Source organism: Salvelinus alpinus, chromosome 15 (genome assembly GCF_045679555.1).
Source record: "Salvelinus alpinus chromosome 15, SLU_Salpinus.1, whole genome shotgun sequence".
In the NCBI taxonomy this organism is placed as follows: Eukaryota; Metazoa; Chordata; class Actinopteri; order Salmoniformes; family Salmonidae; genus Salvelinus; species Salvelinus alpinus.
Window position 1 is genome coordinate 13762745 of NC_092100.1, and position 20208 is coordinate 13782952.

The window sequence follows — 20208 nt, forward strand, 5'->3', positions numbered from 1 at the left end:
AAGGAGTCTATTTATGACTCCTTAACTTATGTGCATACCTTCTTTCATTCCACTGAGCTAGGTGGTGGTGGTGGTTGTGGTTGTGGTGGTAGTGGTGGTGGTGGTGGATCTGTGAGCTAGGTGGTGGTGGTGGATCTGTGAGCTAGGTGGTGGTTGTGGTGGTGGTGGTAGTGGTGGTGGTGGTGGATCTGTGAGCTAGGTGGTGGTGGTGCTGGTGATGGTGGTGGATCTGTGAGCTAGGTGGTGGTGGTGGTAGTGGTAGTGGTAGTGGTGGTGGTGGTGGTGGTGGTGGTGGTGGTGGTGGTGGTGGTGGTGGTGGTGGTTGTGGTTGTGGTGGTAGTGGTGGTGGTGGTGGATCAGTGAGCTAGGTGGTGGTGGTGCTGGTGATGGTGGTGGATCTGTGAGCTAGGTGGTGGTAGTGGTGGTGGTGATGGTGGTGGATCTGTAAGCTAGGTGGTGGTAGTGGTGGTGGTGATGGTGGTGGTGGTGGATCTGTGAGCTAGGTGATGGTGGTGGTTGTGGTGGTGGTGGTGGTGGTAGTGGTGGTGGTGGTGGTGGTGGATCTGTGAGCTAGGTGGTGGTTGTGGTTGTGGTGGTGGTGGTGGTAGTGGTGGTGGTAGTGGATCTGTGAGCTAGGTGGTGGTTGTGGTGGTAGTGGTGGTAGTGGTGGTGGTGGTGTTGGATCTGTGAGCTAGGTGGTGGTAGTGGTGATGGTGGTGGTGTTGGTGATGGTGGTGGATCTGTGAGCTAGGTGGTGGTTGTGGTTGTTGTGGTAGTGGTGGTGGTGGTGGATCTGTGAGCTAGGTGGTGGTTGTGGTTGTGGTGGTAGTGGTGGTGGATCTGTGAGCTAGGTGGTTGTTGTGGTTGTTGTGGTGGTGGTGGTGGATCTGTGAGCTAGGTGGTGGTTGTGGTTGTGGTGGTGGTGGTGGTGGTGGTGGTGGTGGTGGTGGTGCTGGTAGTGGTGGTGGTGGTGCTGGTAGTGGTGGTGGTGGGGGTGGATCTGTGAGCTAGGTGGTGGTGGTGGATCTGTGAGCTTGGTGGTGGTGCTGGTAGTGGTGGTGGTAGTGGTGGTGGTGGTGGTGGTGGTGCTGGTAGTGGTGGTGGTAGTGGTGGTGATGCTGGATATGTGAGCTCTAGCTTCTTTATGTCTGATCCTGGAGGCTGATAAAGGGCACACATATTTTGGTATTTGTTTCGTTAGTCCATTGTTAACATAGTTCCAACATGTTTTAATTTTGCTCCATATGATGCTGCATTTTGCGTCATATGATGCAAAATGTATCAGACGGGTATGATTTCTGTAGTTACAAAGTTATATATCTTCAGAACTCGATTGATGATAAGAAAAACATTTTGGGACTATGTCAACAATGGACTAATGAAACAAATACCAAAAGATTGTTTTTGGTTTGAGTTTTCCTTTAATCATGATGAATAACAGGAGAGGTTATTCCTTTTTACCTCCTACGTACCATGTACCACACAGTTCCTGCCCCACTATCTGTGCTTTAGACGATGAATATGACGTGTTTTCTCTCTAACGCCCAGGAAGCTCCGATTCAAACTTCCAATAGACAGCTCTGCAAGCGTTATAATGTCAAAATACGTTCGTTACTCACCAAATACAGATGGAGTTTCGATGAGCAACTATCTTCATTTACTCCCGTTTCGGCCGGTATGTACATCCAAAAAAGTTCTAAGTACACATTTACAAGCTACCGAACAAAAATGCCTATTCAGCACCTCCAATGTATTGAGCTGTTGTAGACTTCCGACCTGTGTGTGGCAGTAATGAATGATTTACATTGGAGGTGCAGGAATAGGCATCTTTTCAGTTGCTTGTACATTTTTATTTAAACCTTTTTTGGAAGTTCCAACTGGCCGTAACGGGAGTAAATGAAGATAGTTGCTCATCAAATCTCAATACAAAGGTTGGATCTTAACTTGATCACTCTTTTGTTGCAGCGAATTTTCCTGCTGCTTCAAATTCAAATGAGCCCTGAAAATGAGCAGTTCTCTTTCTCTCCATCTCGGAGCAGTCGAGTCATTGGGATCAGTGCTAGCTATCAAAATAATTTTCTCTCTCGCTCGCTCAAATGCTAGGCCTAGGTCCTATTACTGAAACATCCAAATATACAAAAATTCCCGACTCATGTCCGCTACATACAGTACCAGTCAAAAGTTTGGACCCACCTACTCATTCAAGTTTTTTTTTTTTTTTACTATTTTCTACATTGTAGAATAATAGTGAAGACATCAAAACTATGAAATAGCACATATGAAATCATCTAGTAACCAAAAAAGTGATAAACAGATCAAAATATATTTTATATTCTTCAAAGTAGCCACCCTTTGCCTTGATGACAGCTTTGCACACTCTTGGAATTCTCTCAACCAGCTTCACCTGGAATGCTTTTCCAACAGTCTTGAAGGAGTTCCCACATATGCTGAGCACTTGTTGGCTACTTTTCCTTCACTCTGTGGTCCAACTCATCCCAAACCATCTTAATTGGGTTGAGGTCGGATGATTGTGGAGGCCAGGTCATCTGATGCAGCACTCCATCACTCTCCTTCTTGGTCAAATAGCCCTTACACAGCCTGGAGGTGCGTTTTGGGTCATTGTCTTGTTGAAAAACAAATGATAGTCCCACTAAGTGCACACTAGATCGGATGGCGTATCGCTGCAGAGTGCTGTGGTAGCCCCATGCTGGTTAAGTGTGCCTTGAATTCTAAATAAATCACAGACAATGTCACCAGCAAAGCACCCACACACCTCCTCCTCCATGCTTCACGCTGGGAACCACACATGTAGGGATCATATGTTCACCTACTCTGCATCTCACAAAGACACAGCGGTTGGAAACAAAAATCTCAGATTTGGACTGATCAGACCAAAGGACAGATTTCCACCGGTCTAATGTCCATTACTCGTGTTTCTTGGCCCAAGCAAGTCCCTTCTTATTATTGGTGTTCTTCAGTAGTGATTTCTTTGCAGAAATTCGACCATGAAGGCCTGATTTACGCAGTCTCCTCTGAACAGTTGATGTTAAGATGTGTCTGTTACTTGAACTCTGTGAAGCATTTATTTGGGCTGCAATATCTGAGGCTGGTAACTGAATGTATCCTCTGCAGCAGAGGTAAGTCTGGGTCTTCCTTTGCTGTGGTGGTCCTCATGAGAACCAGTTTCATTATAGCGCTTGATGGTTTTTGTGACTGCACTTGAAGAAACTTTCTTGAAATTAAACCCTCTTCGGGCCAGGGGGCGGTATTTTCACGTCCGGATGAAAAGCGTGCCCAAAGTAAACGGCCTGCTACTCAGGCCCAGTAGCTAGGATATTGGTAGATTTTGATAGAAAACACTGTAATGTTTCTAAAACTGTTATAATTATGTCTGTGAGTATAACATAACTTATTTGAGGACAAACCATCCAGGAATTTTAGTTGTTGTTGAGGTGACAGTGTTTTCAATGGGTTTTCTATGTGGATCTAGATTTCTAAGGCACTTGCTTGCAGTTTCTATCGCTTCCACTGGATGGCAACAGTCTTTAGAAATTGGTTGATGTTTTTCTTTTGAGTAATGAAGAAGTATGGCTGTTCGGAACAAGGGTTGAGTCTAGTATACTATTGTGGTTGGGGCGCGCGACCTGAAAGCTCGCTCGACTTTGTTTTTATCCGCTATTGAACACAGTTTATCCCGTTTTAAATTTTATCGATTATTTACATTAAAAAATACCTAAAGTTGTATTAGGAAAGTTGTTTGAAATGTTTGGACCAAGATTACAGGTAACTTATTAGATTTTTTGTAGTCATGTTGCGCGAGTTGGAACTGGTGTTTTTCTGAATCAAAAGCGCACAAATAAATGGACATTTTGGAGATATAACGACGGAATTAATCAAACAAAAGGACCATGTATGATGTTTATGGGACATATTGGAGTGCAAACAGAAGAAGATCTTCAAAGGTAAGGCATGAATTATATCGTTATTTCTGAGTTTTGTGTCACACCTGGCGGGTTGAAATATGATTGTCATGTGTTTGTTTGATGGGGTGCTGTCCTCAGATAATAGCATGGTTTGCTTTCGCCGTAAAGCCTTTTTGAAATCTGACACGGTGGCTAGATTAACAAGAAATTAAGCTGTATTTTGGTGTACTGCACTTGTGATTGTATGAAAGTTAAATATTTAAAAAAATATATATATGAATTTCGCGCTCTGCAATTTCACCGGATGTTGTCGAAACGTTCCGCTAGCGGAACCCCTAGCCGTAAAATGTTAATAAAAGTAATGATGGACTGTCGTTTCTCTTTGCTTATTTCAGCTGATCTTGCCATAATATGGCAAGATCACAATTGGCCCAGCGTAGTCCGGGTTTGGCCGGTGTAGGCCGTCATTGTAAATAAGAATTTGTTCTTTACTGACTTGTCTAGTTAAAGAAAGGTTCAATTTTTAAAAACAAATTACAAAAATAAATATTGACTTGTTCTTTTACAAGTCCATATTTAGGGTTATCTTCTGTATACCTACCTTGTCACAACACAACTGATTGGCTCAAACTCATTAAGAAGGATAGAAATTCCACAAGTTCACCTTTAACAAGACACTCCTGTTATTTGAAATGCATTCTAGGTGACTACCTCATGACGCTTTTTGAGAGAATGACATGTGTGTGCAAAGCTGTCATCAAGGCAAAGGTTGGCTACTTTGAAGAATCTCAAATATAAAATATATTTTGATTTAACACTTTTTTTAGTTACTACATGATTCCATATGTGTTATTACATAGTGTTGATGTCTTCACTATTAATCTACAATGTAGAAAATAGTAAAAAATAAAGAAGAACACTTGAATGAGTAGGTGTGTCCAAACTTTTGACTGATACTGTAAGTACGAGGATATTGCTTATCAGTGAAGGTTGCCCAACCAATAATTAATAATTGTAGCGAATTCAGGTGGCATTTTAGAACTTGTAGAGTTTTCCTTACTCATCGTCAAAATCTCTAATGGACAAATACTGGTGCACCCGATACCAAGCTGTAGATGTTGGCGTTGTTTTTAGTATTTTAGTAAGACTAATTTATCCCAGTAGTTTAAACTGTGCCGATAAAGTTAGCATACAAATAAATATAGTAACACAGTTATTAATTTAGTGTTTGATCTCTGATCTACTTAATCAGATTTTATAATTCATCGATGCTCCTCCCATTGTGTTATTTTCTCCTCGTTCTCTCTGTTTGTGTCTGTCATTCTCCTCCACTGCCACAGTGCCTTCTTTTCTGAGAATATCCCTCCCTCTTGCTTTCTCAGCATTGACAGTCTGATTATAGCTGCAGAGTATCACACACAAACAAGCACGAACACACACACACACACACACATACACGCACGCACGCACGCACGCACGCACGCACGCACGCACGCACGCACGCACACACACACACACACACACACACACACACACACACACACACACACACACACACACACATGGTAGACTAGATACATTTAGTGACAACATCACAGTTCCATCCTCTGACTCACCTCTTCTCTCTCCTATCCTCCCTCTCTCCCTCTCCTCCACTACCCCTCTCACCCCCCTCTCCCTCCACCACTTCTCTGTTGCTTTGCCTGTTCCTGTTAAAGAGATGTTGACCTTTAAACAGTAGTGAGCAGCATCCATCTGCACTGCCCTTTACACATGGTAATCACAAAACCTGTCTTTTCTGTAAATCTCCCTGCTAACACGTGTGTGTGTGTGTGTGTGTGTGTGCGTGTGTGTGTGTGTGTGTGTGTGTGTGTGTGTGTGTGTGTGTGTGTGTGTGTGTGTGTGTGTGTGTGTGTGTGTGTGTGTGTGTGTGTGTGTGTGTGTGTGTGTGTGTGTGTGTGTGTGTGTGTGTGTTTTTGCACATGTGTGTGTGGGTTCATGACTCATTATTCCAGCCTTTTTGATGCTGTAATTATAAGAACTAGACAGAAACATGTAGATAACCAAAGAAAACCAGAAGTGCAGAACTGACTTATTTTTGAGTCAATGATGCCTTTTACCAGTTTTATAGAACACCAGACAAAAACTAGTAAATGTAGAATTCCTAACAAAGAGAATCAGTGTATTCCTGCCTAAGATATCAATCTGATATCGTAGCCCTTTCCTGCAGTCAATTACCAAAAGCGCCCTCTTTGGCCTCATGGGTGGAATGTTATTCATATTTTTCCTTATTTCTTAATTAAAGATTTGAAAGATTATTAGTAAATTAGTAAAGATTATTAGTAAAGATTTTTTTTTTTTACCAAACGAAAACCTGGTGTTTCTTTGTCAAACAGTTTTGTTATATTTCAGTCTTCTGTGATGTATATAAAGTGTAATATTAGGATGCAAGCTCAACATGTAATACATTTCAATTCAATATCTGACATGGTACAGATGTCTTGTTTTTTTAAGCCCTTAACCATGTGTGTGAGGTATATAAAAGTAGATTTGTTTAAGACTACCAAGAATCACTCTTTGTGACCGTGATATAGCCCACTGCAGGAAAAGGTTAACCACATAACCTAAAGGCCTAGACAGAGACTAGCTAGATCAATGCTCAACCGAACCACGGCTAACCTTATTGGACATTATCCTCTGGATGTCTGTCACGTTCTGACCTTAGTTCCTTTTTTATGTCTTTATTTTTGTTTGGTCAGGGCGTGAGTTGGGGTGGGCATTCTGTTGTTTTTCTATGTTTTGTTCTAGTCGTTATATTTCTATGTGTTTGGCCTAGTATCGTTCTCAATCAGAGGCAGGTGTCGATCGTTGTCTCTGATTGAGAATCATACTTAGGTAGCCTGTTTTCCCACTATGGGTTGTGGGTAGTTATTTTCTGTTTAGTGTTTTTGTTTGCACCTTACAGAACTGTTCGTTTGTCGGTTTGTTGTTTTTGTTCAGTATTCATTCTTTATTAAATTATTATGAATACGTACCACGCTGCACTTTGGTCCTCTTCTCCTTCCACCAACGACAACCGTTACAATGTCATTAACACACGTAACCCATTGGCTGTGCTGCTGCTGTACTTTCTCCTCACTGATATACATTTTTCAAAGGATCCCAGTCCTCATTAATCCAAGAGCACCACTTCTTCATGAACTGATAGATAGACGGGGCTGACAGGAAGCTGACAGGAAGCAATGAATATCATCAATTTATGAGAGGCAACTGTGTTCTCTATCTTGGATCTAAGTGGAAACCTGCAGTTTTTGTTTCAAGTTTTAATATCATGTGCACAAGCAGTGGTGTAAAGTACTTAAGTAGTTTTTTGTGTATCTGTTCTTTACTTGAGTATTTATATTGTTGACAACTTTTACTTTTACTCCACTACATTCCTAAAGAAAATGATGCACTTTTTACTCCATACATTTTCCCTGACACCCAAAAGTACTTTTTGCATGATGAATGCTTAGCAGGACAGGAAAATGGTCCAATTCACGCACTTATCAAAAGAACATCCCTGGTCGTCTGATCTGGTGGACTCACTAAACACAAATGCTTTGTTTATGTCTGAGTGTTGGAGAGTGCCCCCGGCTATCCGTAAATAAATAAAAAACAAGAAAATTGTGCCGTCTGTTTTTCTTAATATAAGTAATTTACAATGATTTATACTTTTACTTTTGATAGTTCAGTATATTTTTGCAATTGCATTTACTTTCGATACTTAAGTATATTTAAAACCAAATACTTTTTGACTTTTACTCAAGTAGTATTTTACTGGGTGACTTTTACTTTTACTTGAGTCGGGAAAGTAAGAAGCTATATACAGGGTCTGTTCCAATACCATATTTACAATGTGTAGGGATACTGGAGTGATAGAGGCAGATATGTATAGCGCTAAGGTGACTAGGCATCAGGATATATGATAACAGAGTAGCAGCAGTGTATATGATGATTGAATGTGAGTGAGTGTGTAGACTCAGTATAAATGTGTGTGCATGAAATTAGTGTGTTGGAGTGTCAGTGTGCGTCTGTAGAGTCCTGTGAGTGTGCATTAAAATAAATAATACAAGATAGTCTGTGTAGCCATTCTGTTAGCTATTTATCAGTGTTATCACTTGGGGATGGAAGCTGTTCAGGAGCCTGTTGGTGTCAGACTTGATGCACCGGTACCGCTTGCAATGCGGAAGCAGAGAGAACAGTCTATGGCTTGGGTGGCTGGAGCCCTTCACAGTTTTCCGGGCCTTCTTTTCTACCGCCTGATATAGAGGTGGCCCCAGTGATGTACTGGGATTTCCCAACCACCCTCAGTAGCGCCATGCAAACAAGGGCGGTGCTGTTGCCATACCAAGCAGTGATGCAGCCAGTGATGCAGCCAGGGAGTACAGGAGGGGACTAGGGAAGACCCAGCCGTGATCTGCCCAACGATGTCTTTGTTCCAAGCGAACTTAATGCATTTAATGCACGCTTCGACAATAACAACACCGTACCATATGTGAGGGCCCCCACCGACCCAGAGGACTGGGTGATCTCGCGCTCCGAGGTCGACGTGATCAAGTCAACACTTGCAAGGCCGTGAGGCTGGACGGTATTCAAGGTTGCGTTTTCAGATGTGTAGATCAGCTGGCAGGCATATTCACAGTAATTTCCCCCATCTCCTTGTCACAGTTTGTGATGGCAATTTGAATGCACAGAGATACCGTGACGAGATCCTGAGGCCCATTGTCGTGCCATTCATCCGCTGCCATCACCTCATGTTTCAGCATGATAATGCACGGCCTGTACACAAATCTGTACACAATTCCTGAAAGCTGAAAATGTCCCAGTTCTTTCATGGCCTGCGTACTGACCAGACATGTCACCCATTGAGCATGTTTGGGATGCTTTGGATCGATGTGGACGACAACGTGCTCCAGTTCCCGCCATTATAAACTTCACACAGCCATTGAAGATCAACTCTATGTGAAGGAGATGTGTCGCTCTGCATGAGGCAAATAGTGGTCACACCAGATACTGACTGGTTTTCTGATCCACACCCCTACCTTTTTGTTAAAGGTATCTGTGAGCAACAGATGCATATCTGTATTCCCAGTCATGTGAAAGCCATAGATTAGGGCCTTATGAATTTATTTAAATTGACGGATTTCCTTATATGAACTGTAACTCAGTAAAATCTTTGTGTAATAATGGAGCTGTGAGTCAGGAAGCAAGTGCAGGTGAAACGTTTAATAAACAACAAAACCAGAAACGAGACAATTTGTCACACCCTGACCTTAGAGAGCCTTTTTATTCTCTATTTGGTTAGGTCAGGGTGTGACTAGGGTGGGCAATCTATGTTGTATTTCTATGTTGGCCTGGTATGGTTCCCAATCAGAGGCAGCTGTCTATCGTTGTCTCTGATTGGGGATCATACTTTGTTCCTTTGTTATGTCTCTATTTTGGTTTGGTCAGGGCGTGAGTTGGGGTGGGCATTCTATGTTTTTGTTCTATGTTTTATATTTCATTGTGTTTGGCCGAGTGTTGTTCTCAATCAGGGACAGCTGTCTATCGTTGTCTCTGATTGAGAACCATACTTAGGTAGCCTCATCCCACCTGTGTTTTGTGGGTAGTTGTTTCCTGTGTTGTGTGTCTGCACCAGCCAGAACTGTTTCGGTCGTTATCTTTGTTATTTTTGTTATTTCAGTGTTAATTTAATAAATATGGACACGTACCACGTTGCACCTTGGTCCTCTCCTTCCAACAGCTGTGCGTAATGAAGAGTGCCAGGTGTGCGTAAGATGAATCCCAGGACCGGTGGTTAGTATTCCAGCGAAGTGGTATGCCGGAGGGGAGGAGCAGGGGAAGATGTGACACTGAAATTGTTGCATGTTGCGTTCATATTTTTGTTCAGTATAGAAATCGAAATATCTTTACCTGCATTTGACTCTGGGGGGAAAAAATGACTTGTCCTCTTAAAACTGCTTAAAACACAAATTCTGTTTGTAACATGTTACATTCTAACAACATACATGTGGTGAAGAGACTTATTTATAAAAAGTCAAGGACAGAAGGGGGTGTGATTTAAAAATGTGAATTTTAAATTCATATGCAGTCAAAATGACTGCCTCTGCGTTTCCACTCAAAAGTGTTTTTATGTTGAGAGAAGTCCACATCCCAGGCTGTTTTGTAGATCAAGCAATATTTCACAATAGCAAATTAATGGAAAAGATAAGTACCGTTTGATTTCCAATTAAATTTCCCCCCTCAGTGCATTGTCTTCAAAGTCAAACGGCCTCCTCTGTTACACAAGTTCTGAATATTGCTATTGTTCACTATTTTTCTTCATCTGATCTAAAACATGCTTTTTAATTGTTTTATTGAACCTTTATTTATCCAGGTTAGTGTCATTGAGATAACATCTATTTGTCAAGAGAGGCCTGGTCCAACCAAGACAGCAGCATAGCGGGGAACAATGTTTAAGACAAATATCAGACATACTGTAACAATTTACTGACAAAGACACACCCCCCCCAAAAAAAATAATTTGATGTAGACACACATACATTTCAATTACAGAAACATATAAGCATCATAGATCAAACAAATCATAAAGGAAGGGCTCTGTGCTCTTAGTCTCACAAGTAAGACCATTGTTTCTGAAATATTACATGGACCACAACTGCAAGACTGTAAATTGAGGCTACTGTCTACCTCGGGTGCTGTGTATGAGTATTCTTGGAGGTAGCTACCTAGACAGAAAGAATGAGAGAAGCTACAGTAAATGGATGGCGTCTTTCTCAAAGCAATTATGACCCTGGTTTCCTGGGTAGAGACCAGTTGCTTTGTGAGTGGTAACTGACTGAGTTGGAGCTGTACTCGTAACTGTGTGCTGTGAGCTCTGTGATCTATGTATTGTAGCTCAGCTAATCTAATATACTCCACATTAGATGAAGTCTGAACCTGCCAACGTCCCACTACCATGCTAACTCTGGGACTGCATCCAAAATGGCTCCCTATTTCCTATGGGGGCCTGGTCAAAAGTAGTGCACTATAGAGGGAATAGGGTGCCATTTGGGACTGACAGTTTGAGTGGAATAAGAATCGTTTCCTTTTACGAATGAGACAGACGGTCATATTAGTCAAGTTCCTACTGCATACTGTAGGTAGGTGTGCTCTTATTGAAAATCCCAGGAGGTTGGTGGCACCTTCATTTGGGGAGAATGGGCTTGTTCGAATGACTGGAGCGAAATAGATGGAATGGTATCAAATACATCAAACACATAGTTTCCAGGTGTTTGATGCCATTCCATTTGTTCCATTTCGGCCATTATTATGAGCCGTTCTCCCCTCAGAAGATCCTGTGATTCGATTGAAATTGGTTCATAATGTTGCACATCTGAATCTAACATGTTGAAAATGCATCGATCTGCACAATTCTTATTACTTTTTGTTTAATTTCAAGGCTTCAATCAGGAAACCTCCATAATGATGAATCTATGTAATAACATTTGATTCAATAATGTGATGTTAGGTTTTTATCTATTATGGTCCCGTGTGGCTCAGTTGGTAGAGCATGTTGCTTGCAATGGCAGGGTTGTAGGTTCAATTCCCACAGGGGACCTGTATGAGGAAAATGTATGCACTCGCTACTGTAAGTCTCTCTTGATAAGAGTGTCTGCTAAATGATGAAAATATAATCAGATACAGGTGGAGACTGACAAAACTAAGAACCTGATTTATTCACCCACCTGGATGCTTCAGCTGAATAGTAAAGTCACACAGTTCTTCATATATAAAGGGAAAATGCCCTGGAAGGGCTGGCTCTTCCTCTGCATCGTGATATTTTCACTTCGACGTTGACTGCATTCTCCCCATTTCGTACAGAAACTAGAACTTGCTGAACAGTAACTCAACTGCGACTTTGTCCTAAACCAGACAGACGCATTCCATCCACTTGTGCAAAACATGTTTATACAACCCTTGCGGACATACTTGCACGACAGAGACCATCCTTCTGTACTGTCCCATTTGTCTATTTGTAACACATAAGTTCATCCTAGCCCATCACAAGATGACCACTACTGATAAGCTAGTTGTACTGGGAAAAGGGAGAATTGTTTGAGAATCCTTTTTGATGAGATTTCCCCTCTTAAAGATTCTCAGTTTCAACCTTTTCCTCAGAATGAAGATTGATAAGTCGTTGCTATTTCCGCATAGAATCATTGAGCTGACAGAAGCTCTGGGCATAGACTGTCAAAGACAATTTAGTCTTCCTTGCAAAAACACTTTTATTACTGGGAGAATTTCCCTGATGCTCCAGGCCACAAGTACGATACATTAATAGAGTTGAACGTTATTGCTTGGGCAATATTTGCATTTGCTGCCCTGATATTCCTTAACGTTTAAAAAAATATATAAAAACAATTCCATCATGTCAAATCCAAAATATCAATCTTATTTCTTGACTCGTCAGAGGAGAAATGAATGTGCTGGGAAATGTTCACAGATAAACATAGTCAGTTCAGACAAAGAAAGCAGCACAGCCTCAGAGATGCGAATAAGCTACCAGGAGAAAACTGTTGCGCTTCATCAGAAGTGACACGCATGAAGACCTACCGACAGGGAGAATAATGGAACTAAACCAACATGAATTGCACGTCTGCCATCATTTTCTTGTATTGCATTAAGTAGGAATTAGTAAGAAGAGTGGTTTGTCTTGCCATGGGCAGCGATTTCATTATTATTATATCTTTTTTAACATTATTATTTTTTATTATTATTATTTTATAAAATATCGATATACAAACTTATACATACGAACAACAACTTACAGACGAACACAAACAATCACTAAATCTCATCTGCCCAAAATATTTTAATGATAAATAATTAGATTTTTCCATTGTGTTGAAATCCATTGATTTCCACTTTTTTAGTACACGTTTTTTCAAGATGGGTGATGAAGAGAATCATCCAGCCCATTTGGTATCTCACTAAACCTCCATATGCCATGTCTTGAAATATGCAGACAGATGGATTAAAAGTAAGTTTACATTATAATATTTCTGAAAGCCAACTTTCTGGCTCCGCCAAAAACTTTTTTTTTCTTCTTCGTTATCTTCTGTCTTCATTATCTTCTGTCTTCGTTATCTTCTGTCTTAGTTATCTTCTGTCTTCATTATCTTCTGTCTTCGTTATCTTCTGTCTTCATTATAGTCTGTCTTCGTTATCTTCTGTCTTCGTTATCTTCTGTCTTCATTATCTTCTGTCTTCATTATAGTCTGTCTTCGTTATCTTCTGTCTTCTTTATCTTCTGTCTTCGTTATCTTCTGTCTTCGTTATAGTCTGTCTTCATTATCTTCTGTCTTCGTTATCTTCTGTCTTCATTATAGTCTGTCTTCGTTATCTTCTGTCTTCGTTATCTTCTGTCTTCATTATCTTCTGTCTTCATTATAGTCTGTCTTCATTATCTTCTGTCTTCGTTATCTTCTGTCTTCATTATAGTCTGTCTTCATTATCTTCTGTGTCTTCACACACACTTCCCACATCGTGCTCAGGGCCATCTCCATTTCCTCTAAGTTTCCCTTGGTAATTAATATGTGTGGAATCACAGAGATTAAAGGAAGAGATGTGTAAACAGTAGAATGGGATCAGGAGGCAGTGAGGCAGTGAAGTAGGTAATCTCACCTGTATGTATACAGTATATGAATGTATGCACAGGCCCCACTCAAGCATGAAGCTCAGAGTACAGCTCTGAATGCCAATGGACCTCTGCATTAAGCCTTAGAATAATTCATGAGAGGGTCTCAGGGTTTTTACTATTAGAGATGGATGCCCTTTTGCCTAGCCTTCTACTCTGTGCTGTAGAGGGTATTGATTGTGCTATTGGATTTTGGGAAGTACAGTTTTCCTCTTGGCAGGGAGATTTGAATCTAATGCCATGGATCTCACACCTCCATGTGTCCATTGACCTCGATGACAGAGAGGGAGGATTGCATTCACTTTTAAACACTTGTAGTTATTTTGTTATAGGAAGATACTCAGGCAAAATGTCCTTGGTGAATATGGTCTCACATTCTTTTGAATGATAATGGATTGTGTGATTCCTGTAGAAGACCCTTTGTGCTTTGCTCGGCCCTAGAGAGTGCAGATTCTGTTTGAAAACTTCAAACATGCATCCTTCTTTTTCATCTGCCTTGTGATAAGCTTAAGCAATGTGGTGGGTACCGTGCATTCACTTGTCCAATGCTGTTAGCCACAAAATTTCAGGGCAAGGAAAGAAGGAAGCATGCATTTTTTATGTTGTTTAAGGGCCAGTGTAAACCCTGACCTCACTGTACTATACCGTCTTTGACCTATTGCCCCCCCCCCCCCCCCCCAGCCTCTGAGGATGCACTGTAACTGCTGTGCCCTGGTGTCCAGCTCGGGCCACCTTACTGGCAGTAACCGAGGGGACGAAATTGACCGCACCGAGTGCGTCATCCGCATGAACAATGCCCCAAACGGAAACAATTTCAAACAGGATGTGGGCCGGCGCACTAGCCTGCGCGTCATCGCCCACTCCAGCGTGCAGAGGGTGCTGCAGAGACGGCAGGAGCTGCTCAACGCCAACCAGGACTCTGTCTTCCTCTTCTGGGGACCCACCAGCGCCATGCGACGCGACGGCAAGGGCAGGGTCTTCAACAACCTGCGTCTGATCAACCAGCTGCTTCCCAAGCTCAAGGTCTACGTCATCTCCCCCCTCAAGATGCTGGAGTTTGACGAGCTCTTCAAAAATGAAACGGGAAAAGACAGGTAGGATTTTGACATTTTGACCATTGGGTCAATAATGTCATTGGGTTTTAACTTTGTGAGTCTGGCAGTCCAATTCTGTCCGAGAATGACATCTGAAGAATACAGTCACTGTGTTTGAGAACTTGAATCAGGATTTGCCAGGGAAGCCGAATGTATTGTTTTCAGAGCTCTTGAGCATACATATTCTAATACACATTTTAATACACATATATTATAATACACATTTTAATACATATATATATATATTATAATCTACATTTTAATACACATGCATAGTCTAATACACATTCCAATACACATACACGGTTTAATACACATATATATATATTATAATACACATTTTAATACACATACACATTTTAATACATGTATACAGTGGGGAGAACAAGTATTTGATACACTGACAATTTTGCAGGTTTTCCTACTTACAAAGCATGTAGAGGTCTGTAATTTTTATCATAGGTACACTTCAACTGTGAGAGAATGAATCTAAAACAAAAATCCAGAAAATCACATTGTATGATTTTTAAGTAATTAATTTGCATTTTATTGCATGACATAAGTATTTGATACATCAGAAAAGCAGAACTGAATATTTGGTACAGAAACCTTTGTTTGCAATTACAGAGATCATACGTTTCCTGTAGTTCTTGACCAGGTTTGCACACACTGCAGCAGGGATTTTGGCCCACTCCTCCATACAGACCTTCTCCAGATCCTTCAGGTTTCGGGGCTGTCGCTGGGCAATACGGACTTTCGGCTCCCTCCAAAGATTTTCTATTGGGTTCAGGTCTGGAGACTGGCTAGGCCACTCCAGGACCTTGAGATGCTTCTTACGGAGCCACTCCTTAGTTGCCCTGGCTGTGTGTTTCGGGTCGTTGTCATGCTGGAAGACCCAGCCACGACCCATCTTCAATGCTCTTACTGAGGGAAGGAGGTTGTTGGTCAAGATCTCGCGATACATGGCCCCATCCATCCTCCCCTCAATACGGTGCAGTCGTCCTGTCCCCTTTGCAGAAAAGCATCCCCAAAGAATGATGTTTCCACCTCCATGCTTCACGGTTGGGATGGTGTTCTTGGGGTTGTACTCATCCTTCTATTCCTCCAAACACGGCGAGTGGAGTTTAGAGCAAAAAGCTCTATTTTTGTCTCATCAGACCACATGACCTTCTCCCATTCCTCCTCTGGATCATCCAGATGGTCATTGGCAAACTTCAGACGGGCCTGGACATGCGCTGGCTTGAGCAGGGGGACCTTGCGTGCGCTGCAGGATTTTAATCCATGACGGCGTAGTGTGTTACTAATGGTTTTCTTTGAGACTGTGGTCCCAGCTCTCTTCAGGTCATTGACCAGGTCCTGCCGTGTAGTTCTGGGCTGATCCCTCACATTCCTCATAATCATTGATGCCCCACGAGGTGAGATCTTGCATGGAGCCCCAGACCGAGGGTGATTGACCGTCATCTTGAACTTCTTCCATTTTCTAATAATTGTGCCAACAGTTGTTGCCTTCTCACCATGCTGCTTGGCTATTGTCCTGTAGCCCATCCCAGCCTTGTACAGGTCTACAATTTATCCCTGATGTCCTTACACAGCTCTCTGGTCTTGGCCATTGTGGAGAGGTTGGAGTCTGTTTGATTGAGTGTGTGGACAGGTGTCTTTTATACAGGTAACGAGTTCAAACAGGTGCAGTTAATACAGGTAATGAGTGGAGAACAGGAGGGCTTCTTAAAGAAAAACTAACAGGTCTGTGAGAGCCGGAATTCTTACTGGTTGGTAGGTGATCAAATACTTATGTCATGCAATAAAATGCAAATTAATTACTTAAAAATCATACAATGTGATTTTCTGGATTTTTGTTTTAGATTCCGTCTCTCACAGTTGAAGTGTACCTATGATAAAAATGACAGACCTCTACATGCTTTGTAAGTAGGAAAACCTGCAAAATCGGCAGTGTATCAAATACTTGTTCTCCCCACTGTATATGGTATAATATACATTTTAATACACATACACATATTAATACACATAAATAGTATAATACACATTTTCATACACATATATAATATAATGCACATTTTAATACACATGCAGATTCTAATACATATTTTAATACACATACATACTCTAATACACATATTAACACACATAGAGTATAATTCACATTTTAATACACATACATATAATACACATTTTAATACACATACATATAATACACATTTTAATACACATACATATTCTAATACACATTTTAATACACCCACATATTTTCATGCACATTTTAATACACATACAATATTCGAATACACATACAGTTGAAGTCGGAAGTTTACATACACTTAGGTTGGAGTCATTAAAACTCTTTTTTCAAACACTCCACAAATTTCTTGTTAACAAACTATAGTTTTCGCAAGTTGGTTAGAATCAAATAACAGTTTATTGGTCGCTTACACAGTTTAGCAGATATTATAGCGGGAGAAGCAACATGCTTATGTTACTAGCTCCTAACAATGCAGTAAAATGTCAAATATTTGTCAACTTGTTGGACATTTTACTGCATTGTTAGGAGCTAGTAACATAAGCATGTTGCTGCTCCCGCTATAATATCTGCTAAACTGTCTAAGAGACCAATAAACTTTTATTTGATTTAATAAGCATGCAGAAGTAGAGTTAATATAATTATTATTATTATTTCATTCCTTGCATGTTGGTCTTATGCATGTCATACATGAACATACATGCATGTCTATTCATTGATATAGTTATAATTGATATAAGACTGTAAAAACACCAGCAAATTAGCTCCAATTGATTTTAATATTGGAAATCAGTTCCAAAATATTCCCTCACATTAGAGAAATATACAGTTAGGTTGGAGTCATTAAAACTCATTTTTCAACCACTCCACAAATGTCTTGTTAACAAACTATAGTTTTGGGAAGTCGGTTAGGACATCTACTTTGTGCATGACACAAGTCATTTTTCCAACAATTGTTTACACACAGATTATTTCACTTATAATTCACTGTATCACAATTCCAGTGGGTCAGAAGTTTACATACACTAAGTTAACTGTGCCTTTAAACAGCTTGGAAAAGTCCAGAAAATTATGTCTTGGCTTTAGAAGCTTCTGATAGGCTAATTGACATAATTTGAGTCAATTGGAGGTGTACCTGTGGATGTAGTTCAAGGCCTACCTTCAAACTCAGTGACTCTTCACTTGACATCATGGGAAAATCTAAAGAAATCAGCCAAGACCTCAGAAAAAAAATTGTAGACCTCCACAAGTCTGGTTCATCCTTGGGAGCAATTTCCAAATGCCTGAAGGTACCACGTTTCTGTAAAAACAATAGTACGTAAGTATAAACACCACGGGACCATGCAGCCGTCATACCGCTCAGGAAGGAGACGCGTTCTGTCTCCTAGAGATGAACGTACTTTGGTGCAAAAAGTGCAAATCAATCTCAGAACAACAGCAAAGGACCTTGTTAAGATGCTGGTGGAAACAGGTACAAAAGTATCTATATCCACAGTAAAATGAGTCCTATATCGACATAACCTGAAAGGCCGCTCAGCAAGGAAGAAGCCACTGCTCCAAAATCGCCATAAAAAAAGCCAGTCTATGGTTTGCAACTGCACATGGGGACAAAGATCGTACTTTTTGGAGAAATGTACTCTGGTCTGATGAAACAAAAATAGAACTGTTCGGCCATAAAGACCATTGTTATGTTTGGAGAAAAAATGGGGAGGCTTGTAAGCCGAAGAACACCATCCCAACCATGAAGCACGGGGGTGGAAGCATCATGTTGTGGGGGTGCTTTGCTGCAGGAGGGACTGGTGCACTTCACAAAATAGATGGCATCATCAGGATTGAAAATTATGTGGATATATTGAAGCAACATCTCAAGACATCAGTCAGGAAGTTAAAGCTTGGTCGCAAATGGGTCTTCCAAATGGACAATGACCCCAAGCATACTTTAGGAAATTTGTGGGCAGAACTGAAAAAGCGTGTGTGAGCAAGGCTACCTGAAACGTTTGACCCAAGTTGAACAAATTAAAGGCAATGCTACCAAATACTAATTGAGTGTATGTAGACTTCTGACCCACTGGGAATGTGATGAAAGAAATAAAAGCTGAAATAAATAATTCTCTCTACTATTATTCTGACATTTCACATTCTTAAAATAAAGTGGTGATCCTAACTGACCTAAGACAGGGAATTTTTACGAGGATTAAATGTCAGGAATTGTGAAAAACGGTGTATGAAGGTGTATGTAAACTTCCGACTTCAACTGTACACATTCTAATTTTAAAGCTGCCATTGAGCATTGTTGACGCTCTTAACAAAAGACTAATTAAGAAATCCCAACAACCACCAAACATATCACAGTATCATTAAATAGGATTTAGTTCAAAGCACTCTGAATATATGTTAATATATGTTAATACTCTACTTACTGTAGAACCAATGGGATATGAGAGTCCAAATGAAGTGTACGATGCAGCTAGAGAGGGATTCTAAGACTATCTGAAAGTACAATAACACTGTCCCGAATAAAAAAACAATGGCTGAATCACGTTGGAAAAGGTAGAAGAAGAAACAAGAACAACATTGAGACAACCTGATAGCAAGTGCTGTTTTTATCTCAGCACAACGTTGCACACAATGTTGCGAAAAGTTAACAGCTACAGTGCATTGCAAAAGTATTCATACCCTTGGATTTCTTCAAAAAAAAAAATATTACAAATGGGATCGTTCTCCTCTAAATACGCTGCAATGTCAAAGTGGAAGTTTATTTTTTATTGTTATTAAAACAAATTTGATATCTAAAATATAGTGGTTGTTTAGTCAAGCCTAAATTAGTTCAGGAGTAAAATGTGGCTTAACAAATCATGTAATAAGTTACATGGACTCACTCTGTGTAAAATAATAGGGGTTGACAGATTCATAAAAGCCAATATAGAAGAGCAGTGATTGGTAGATGGGTAACAATATCAAATCAGACATTGAATACCTCTTTAATCCTGGTCAAGTTAATAACTATGCTGTGGATTATGTATTAAACCACCCAGACACGTCAAAGATACAGTCGTCCTCCGGAGCTGAGCTGCAGGACAGGAATGAACTGCTCCATGAGGCCATTGGCCACAGTTACAGAGTTCAATGGCTTTGATGGGAGAAAACTGAGGATGGATCAACAACATTGTAGCGACTCCACAATAATGACTTAAAGGACAGCGTGAAAAGAAGAGTACAAATATACTGAATAGAAATATTACAAAACAAGCATCCTGTGTGTAACAAGGCACCAAAGTAATACTGAAAAAAAATAAGAAAAGAAAATCACATTTTGGCCTAAATGCAAAGCCTTATGTTTGTGGCAAATCCTATACAACACATCACTGAGTAACGGTCTCCTTATTTTCAAGTGGATGCATCATGGTATGGGTTTGCTTGACATTGACAAAAACT

The 20208-nt window shown here is 40.6% G+C and overlaps 1 protein-coding gene across 2 annotated transcripts in view; it reads left to right on the plus strand.

Moving 5' to 3' along the window:
• LOC139539520 (alpha-N-acetylgalactosaminide alpha-2,6-sialyltransferase 5-like) overlaps positions 1-20208 on the plus strand; it is a 40968-nt gene that overhangs the window by 13172 nt on the left and 7588 nt on the right. For both annotated transcript variants that reach the window (XM_071342560.1, XM_071342561.1), the window contains one exon: positions 14326-14738. In XM_071342560.1, coding sequence (XP_071198661.1) covers positions 14326-14738 — 413 coding nt within the window. The remainder of the gene's footprint in view (positions 1-14325; positions 14739-20208) is intronic.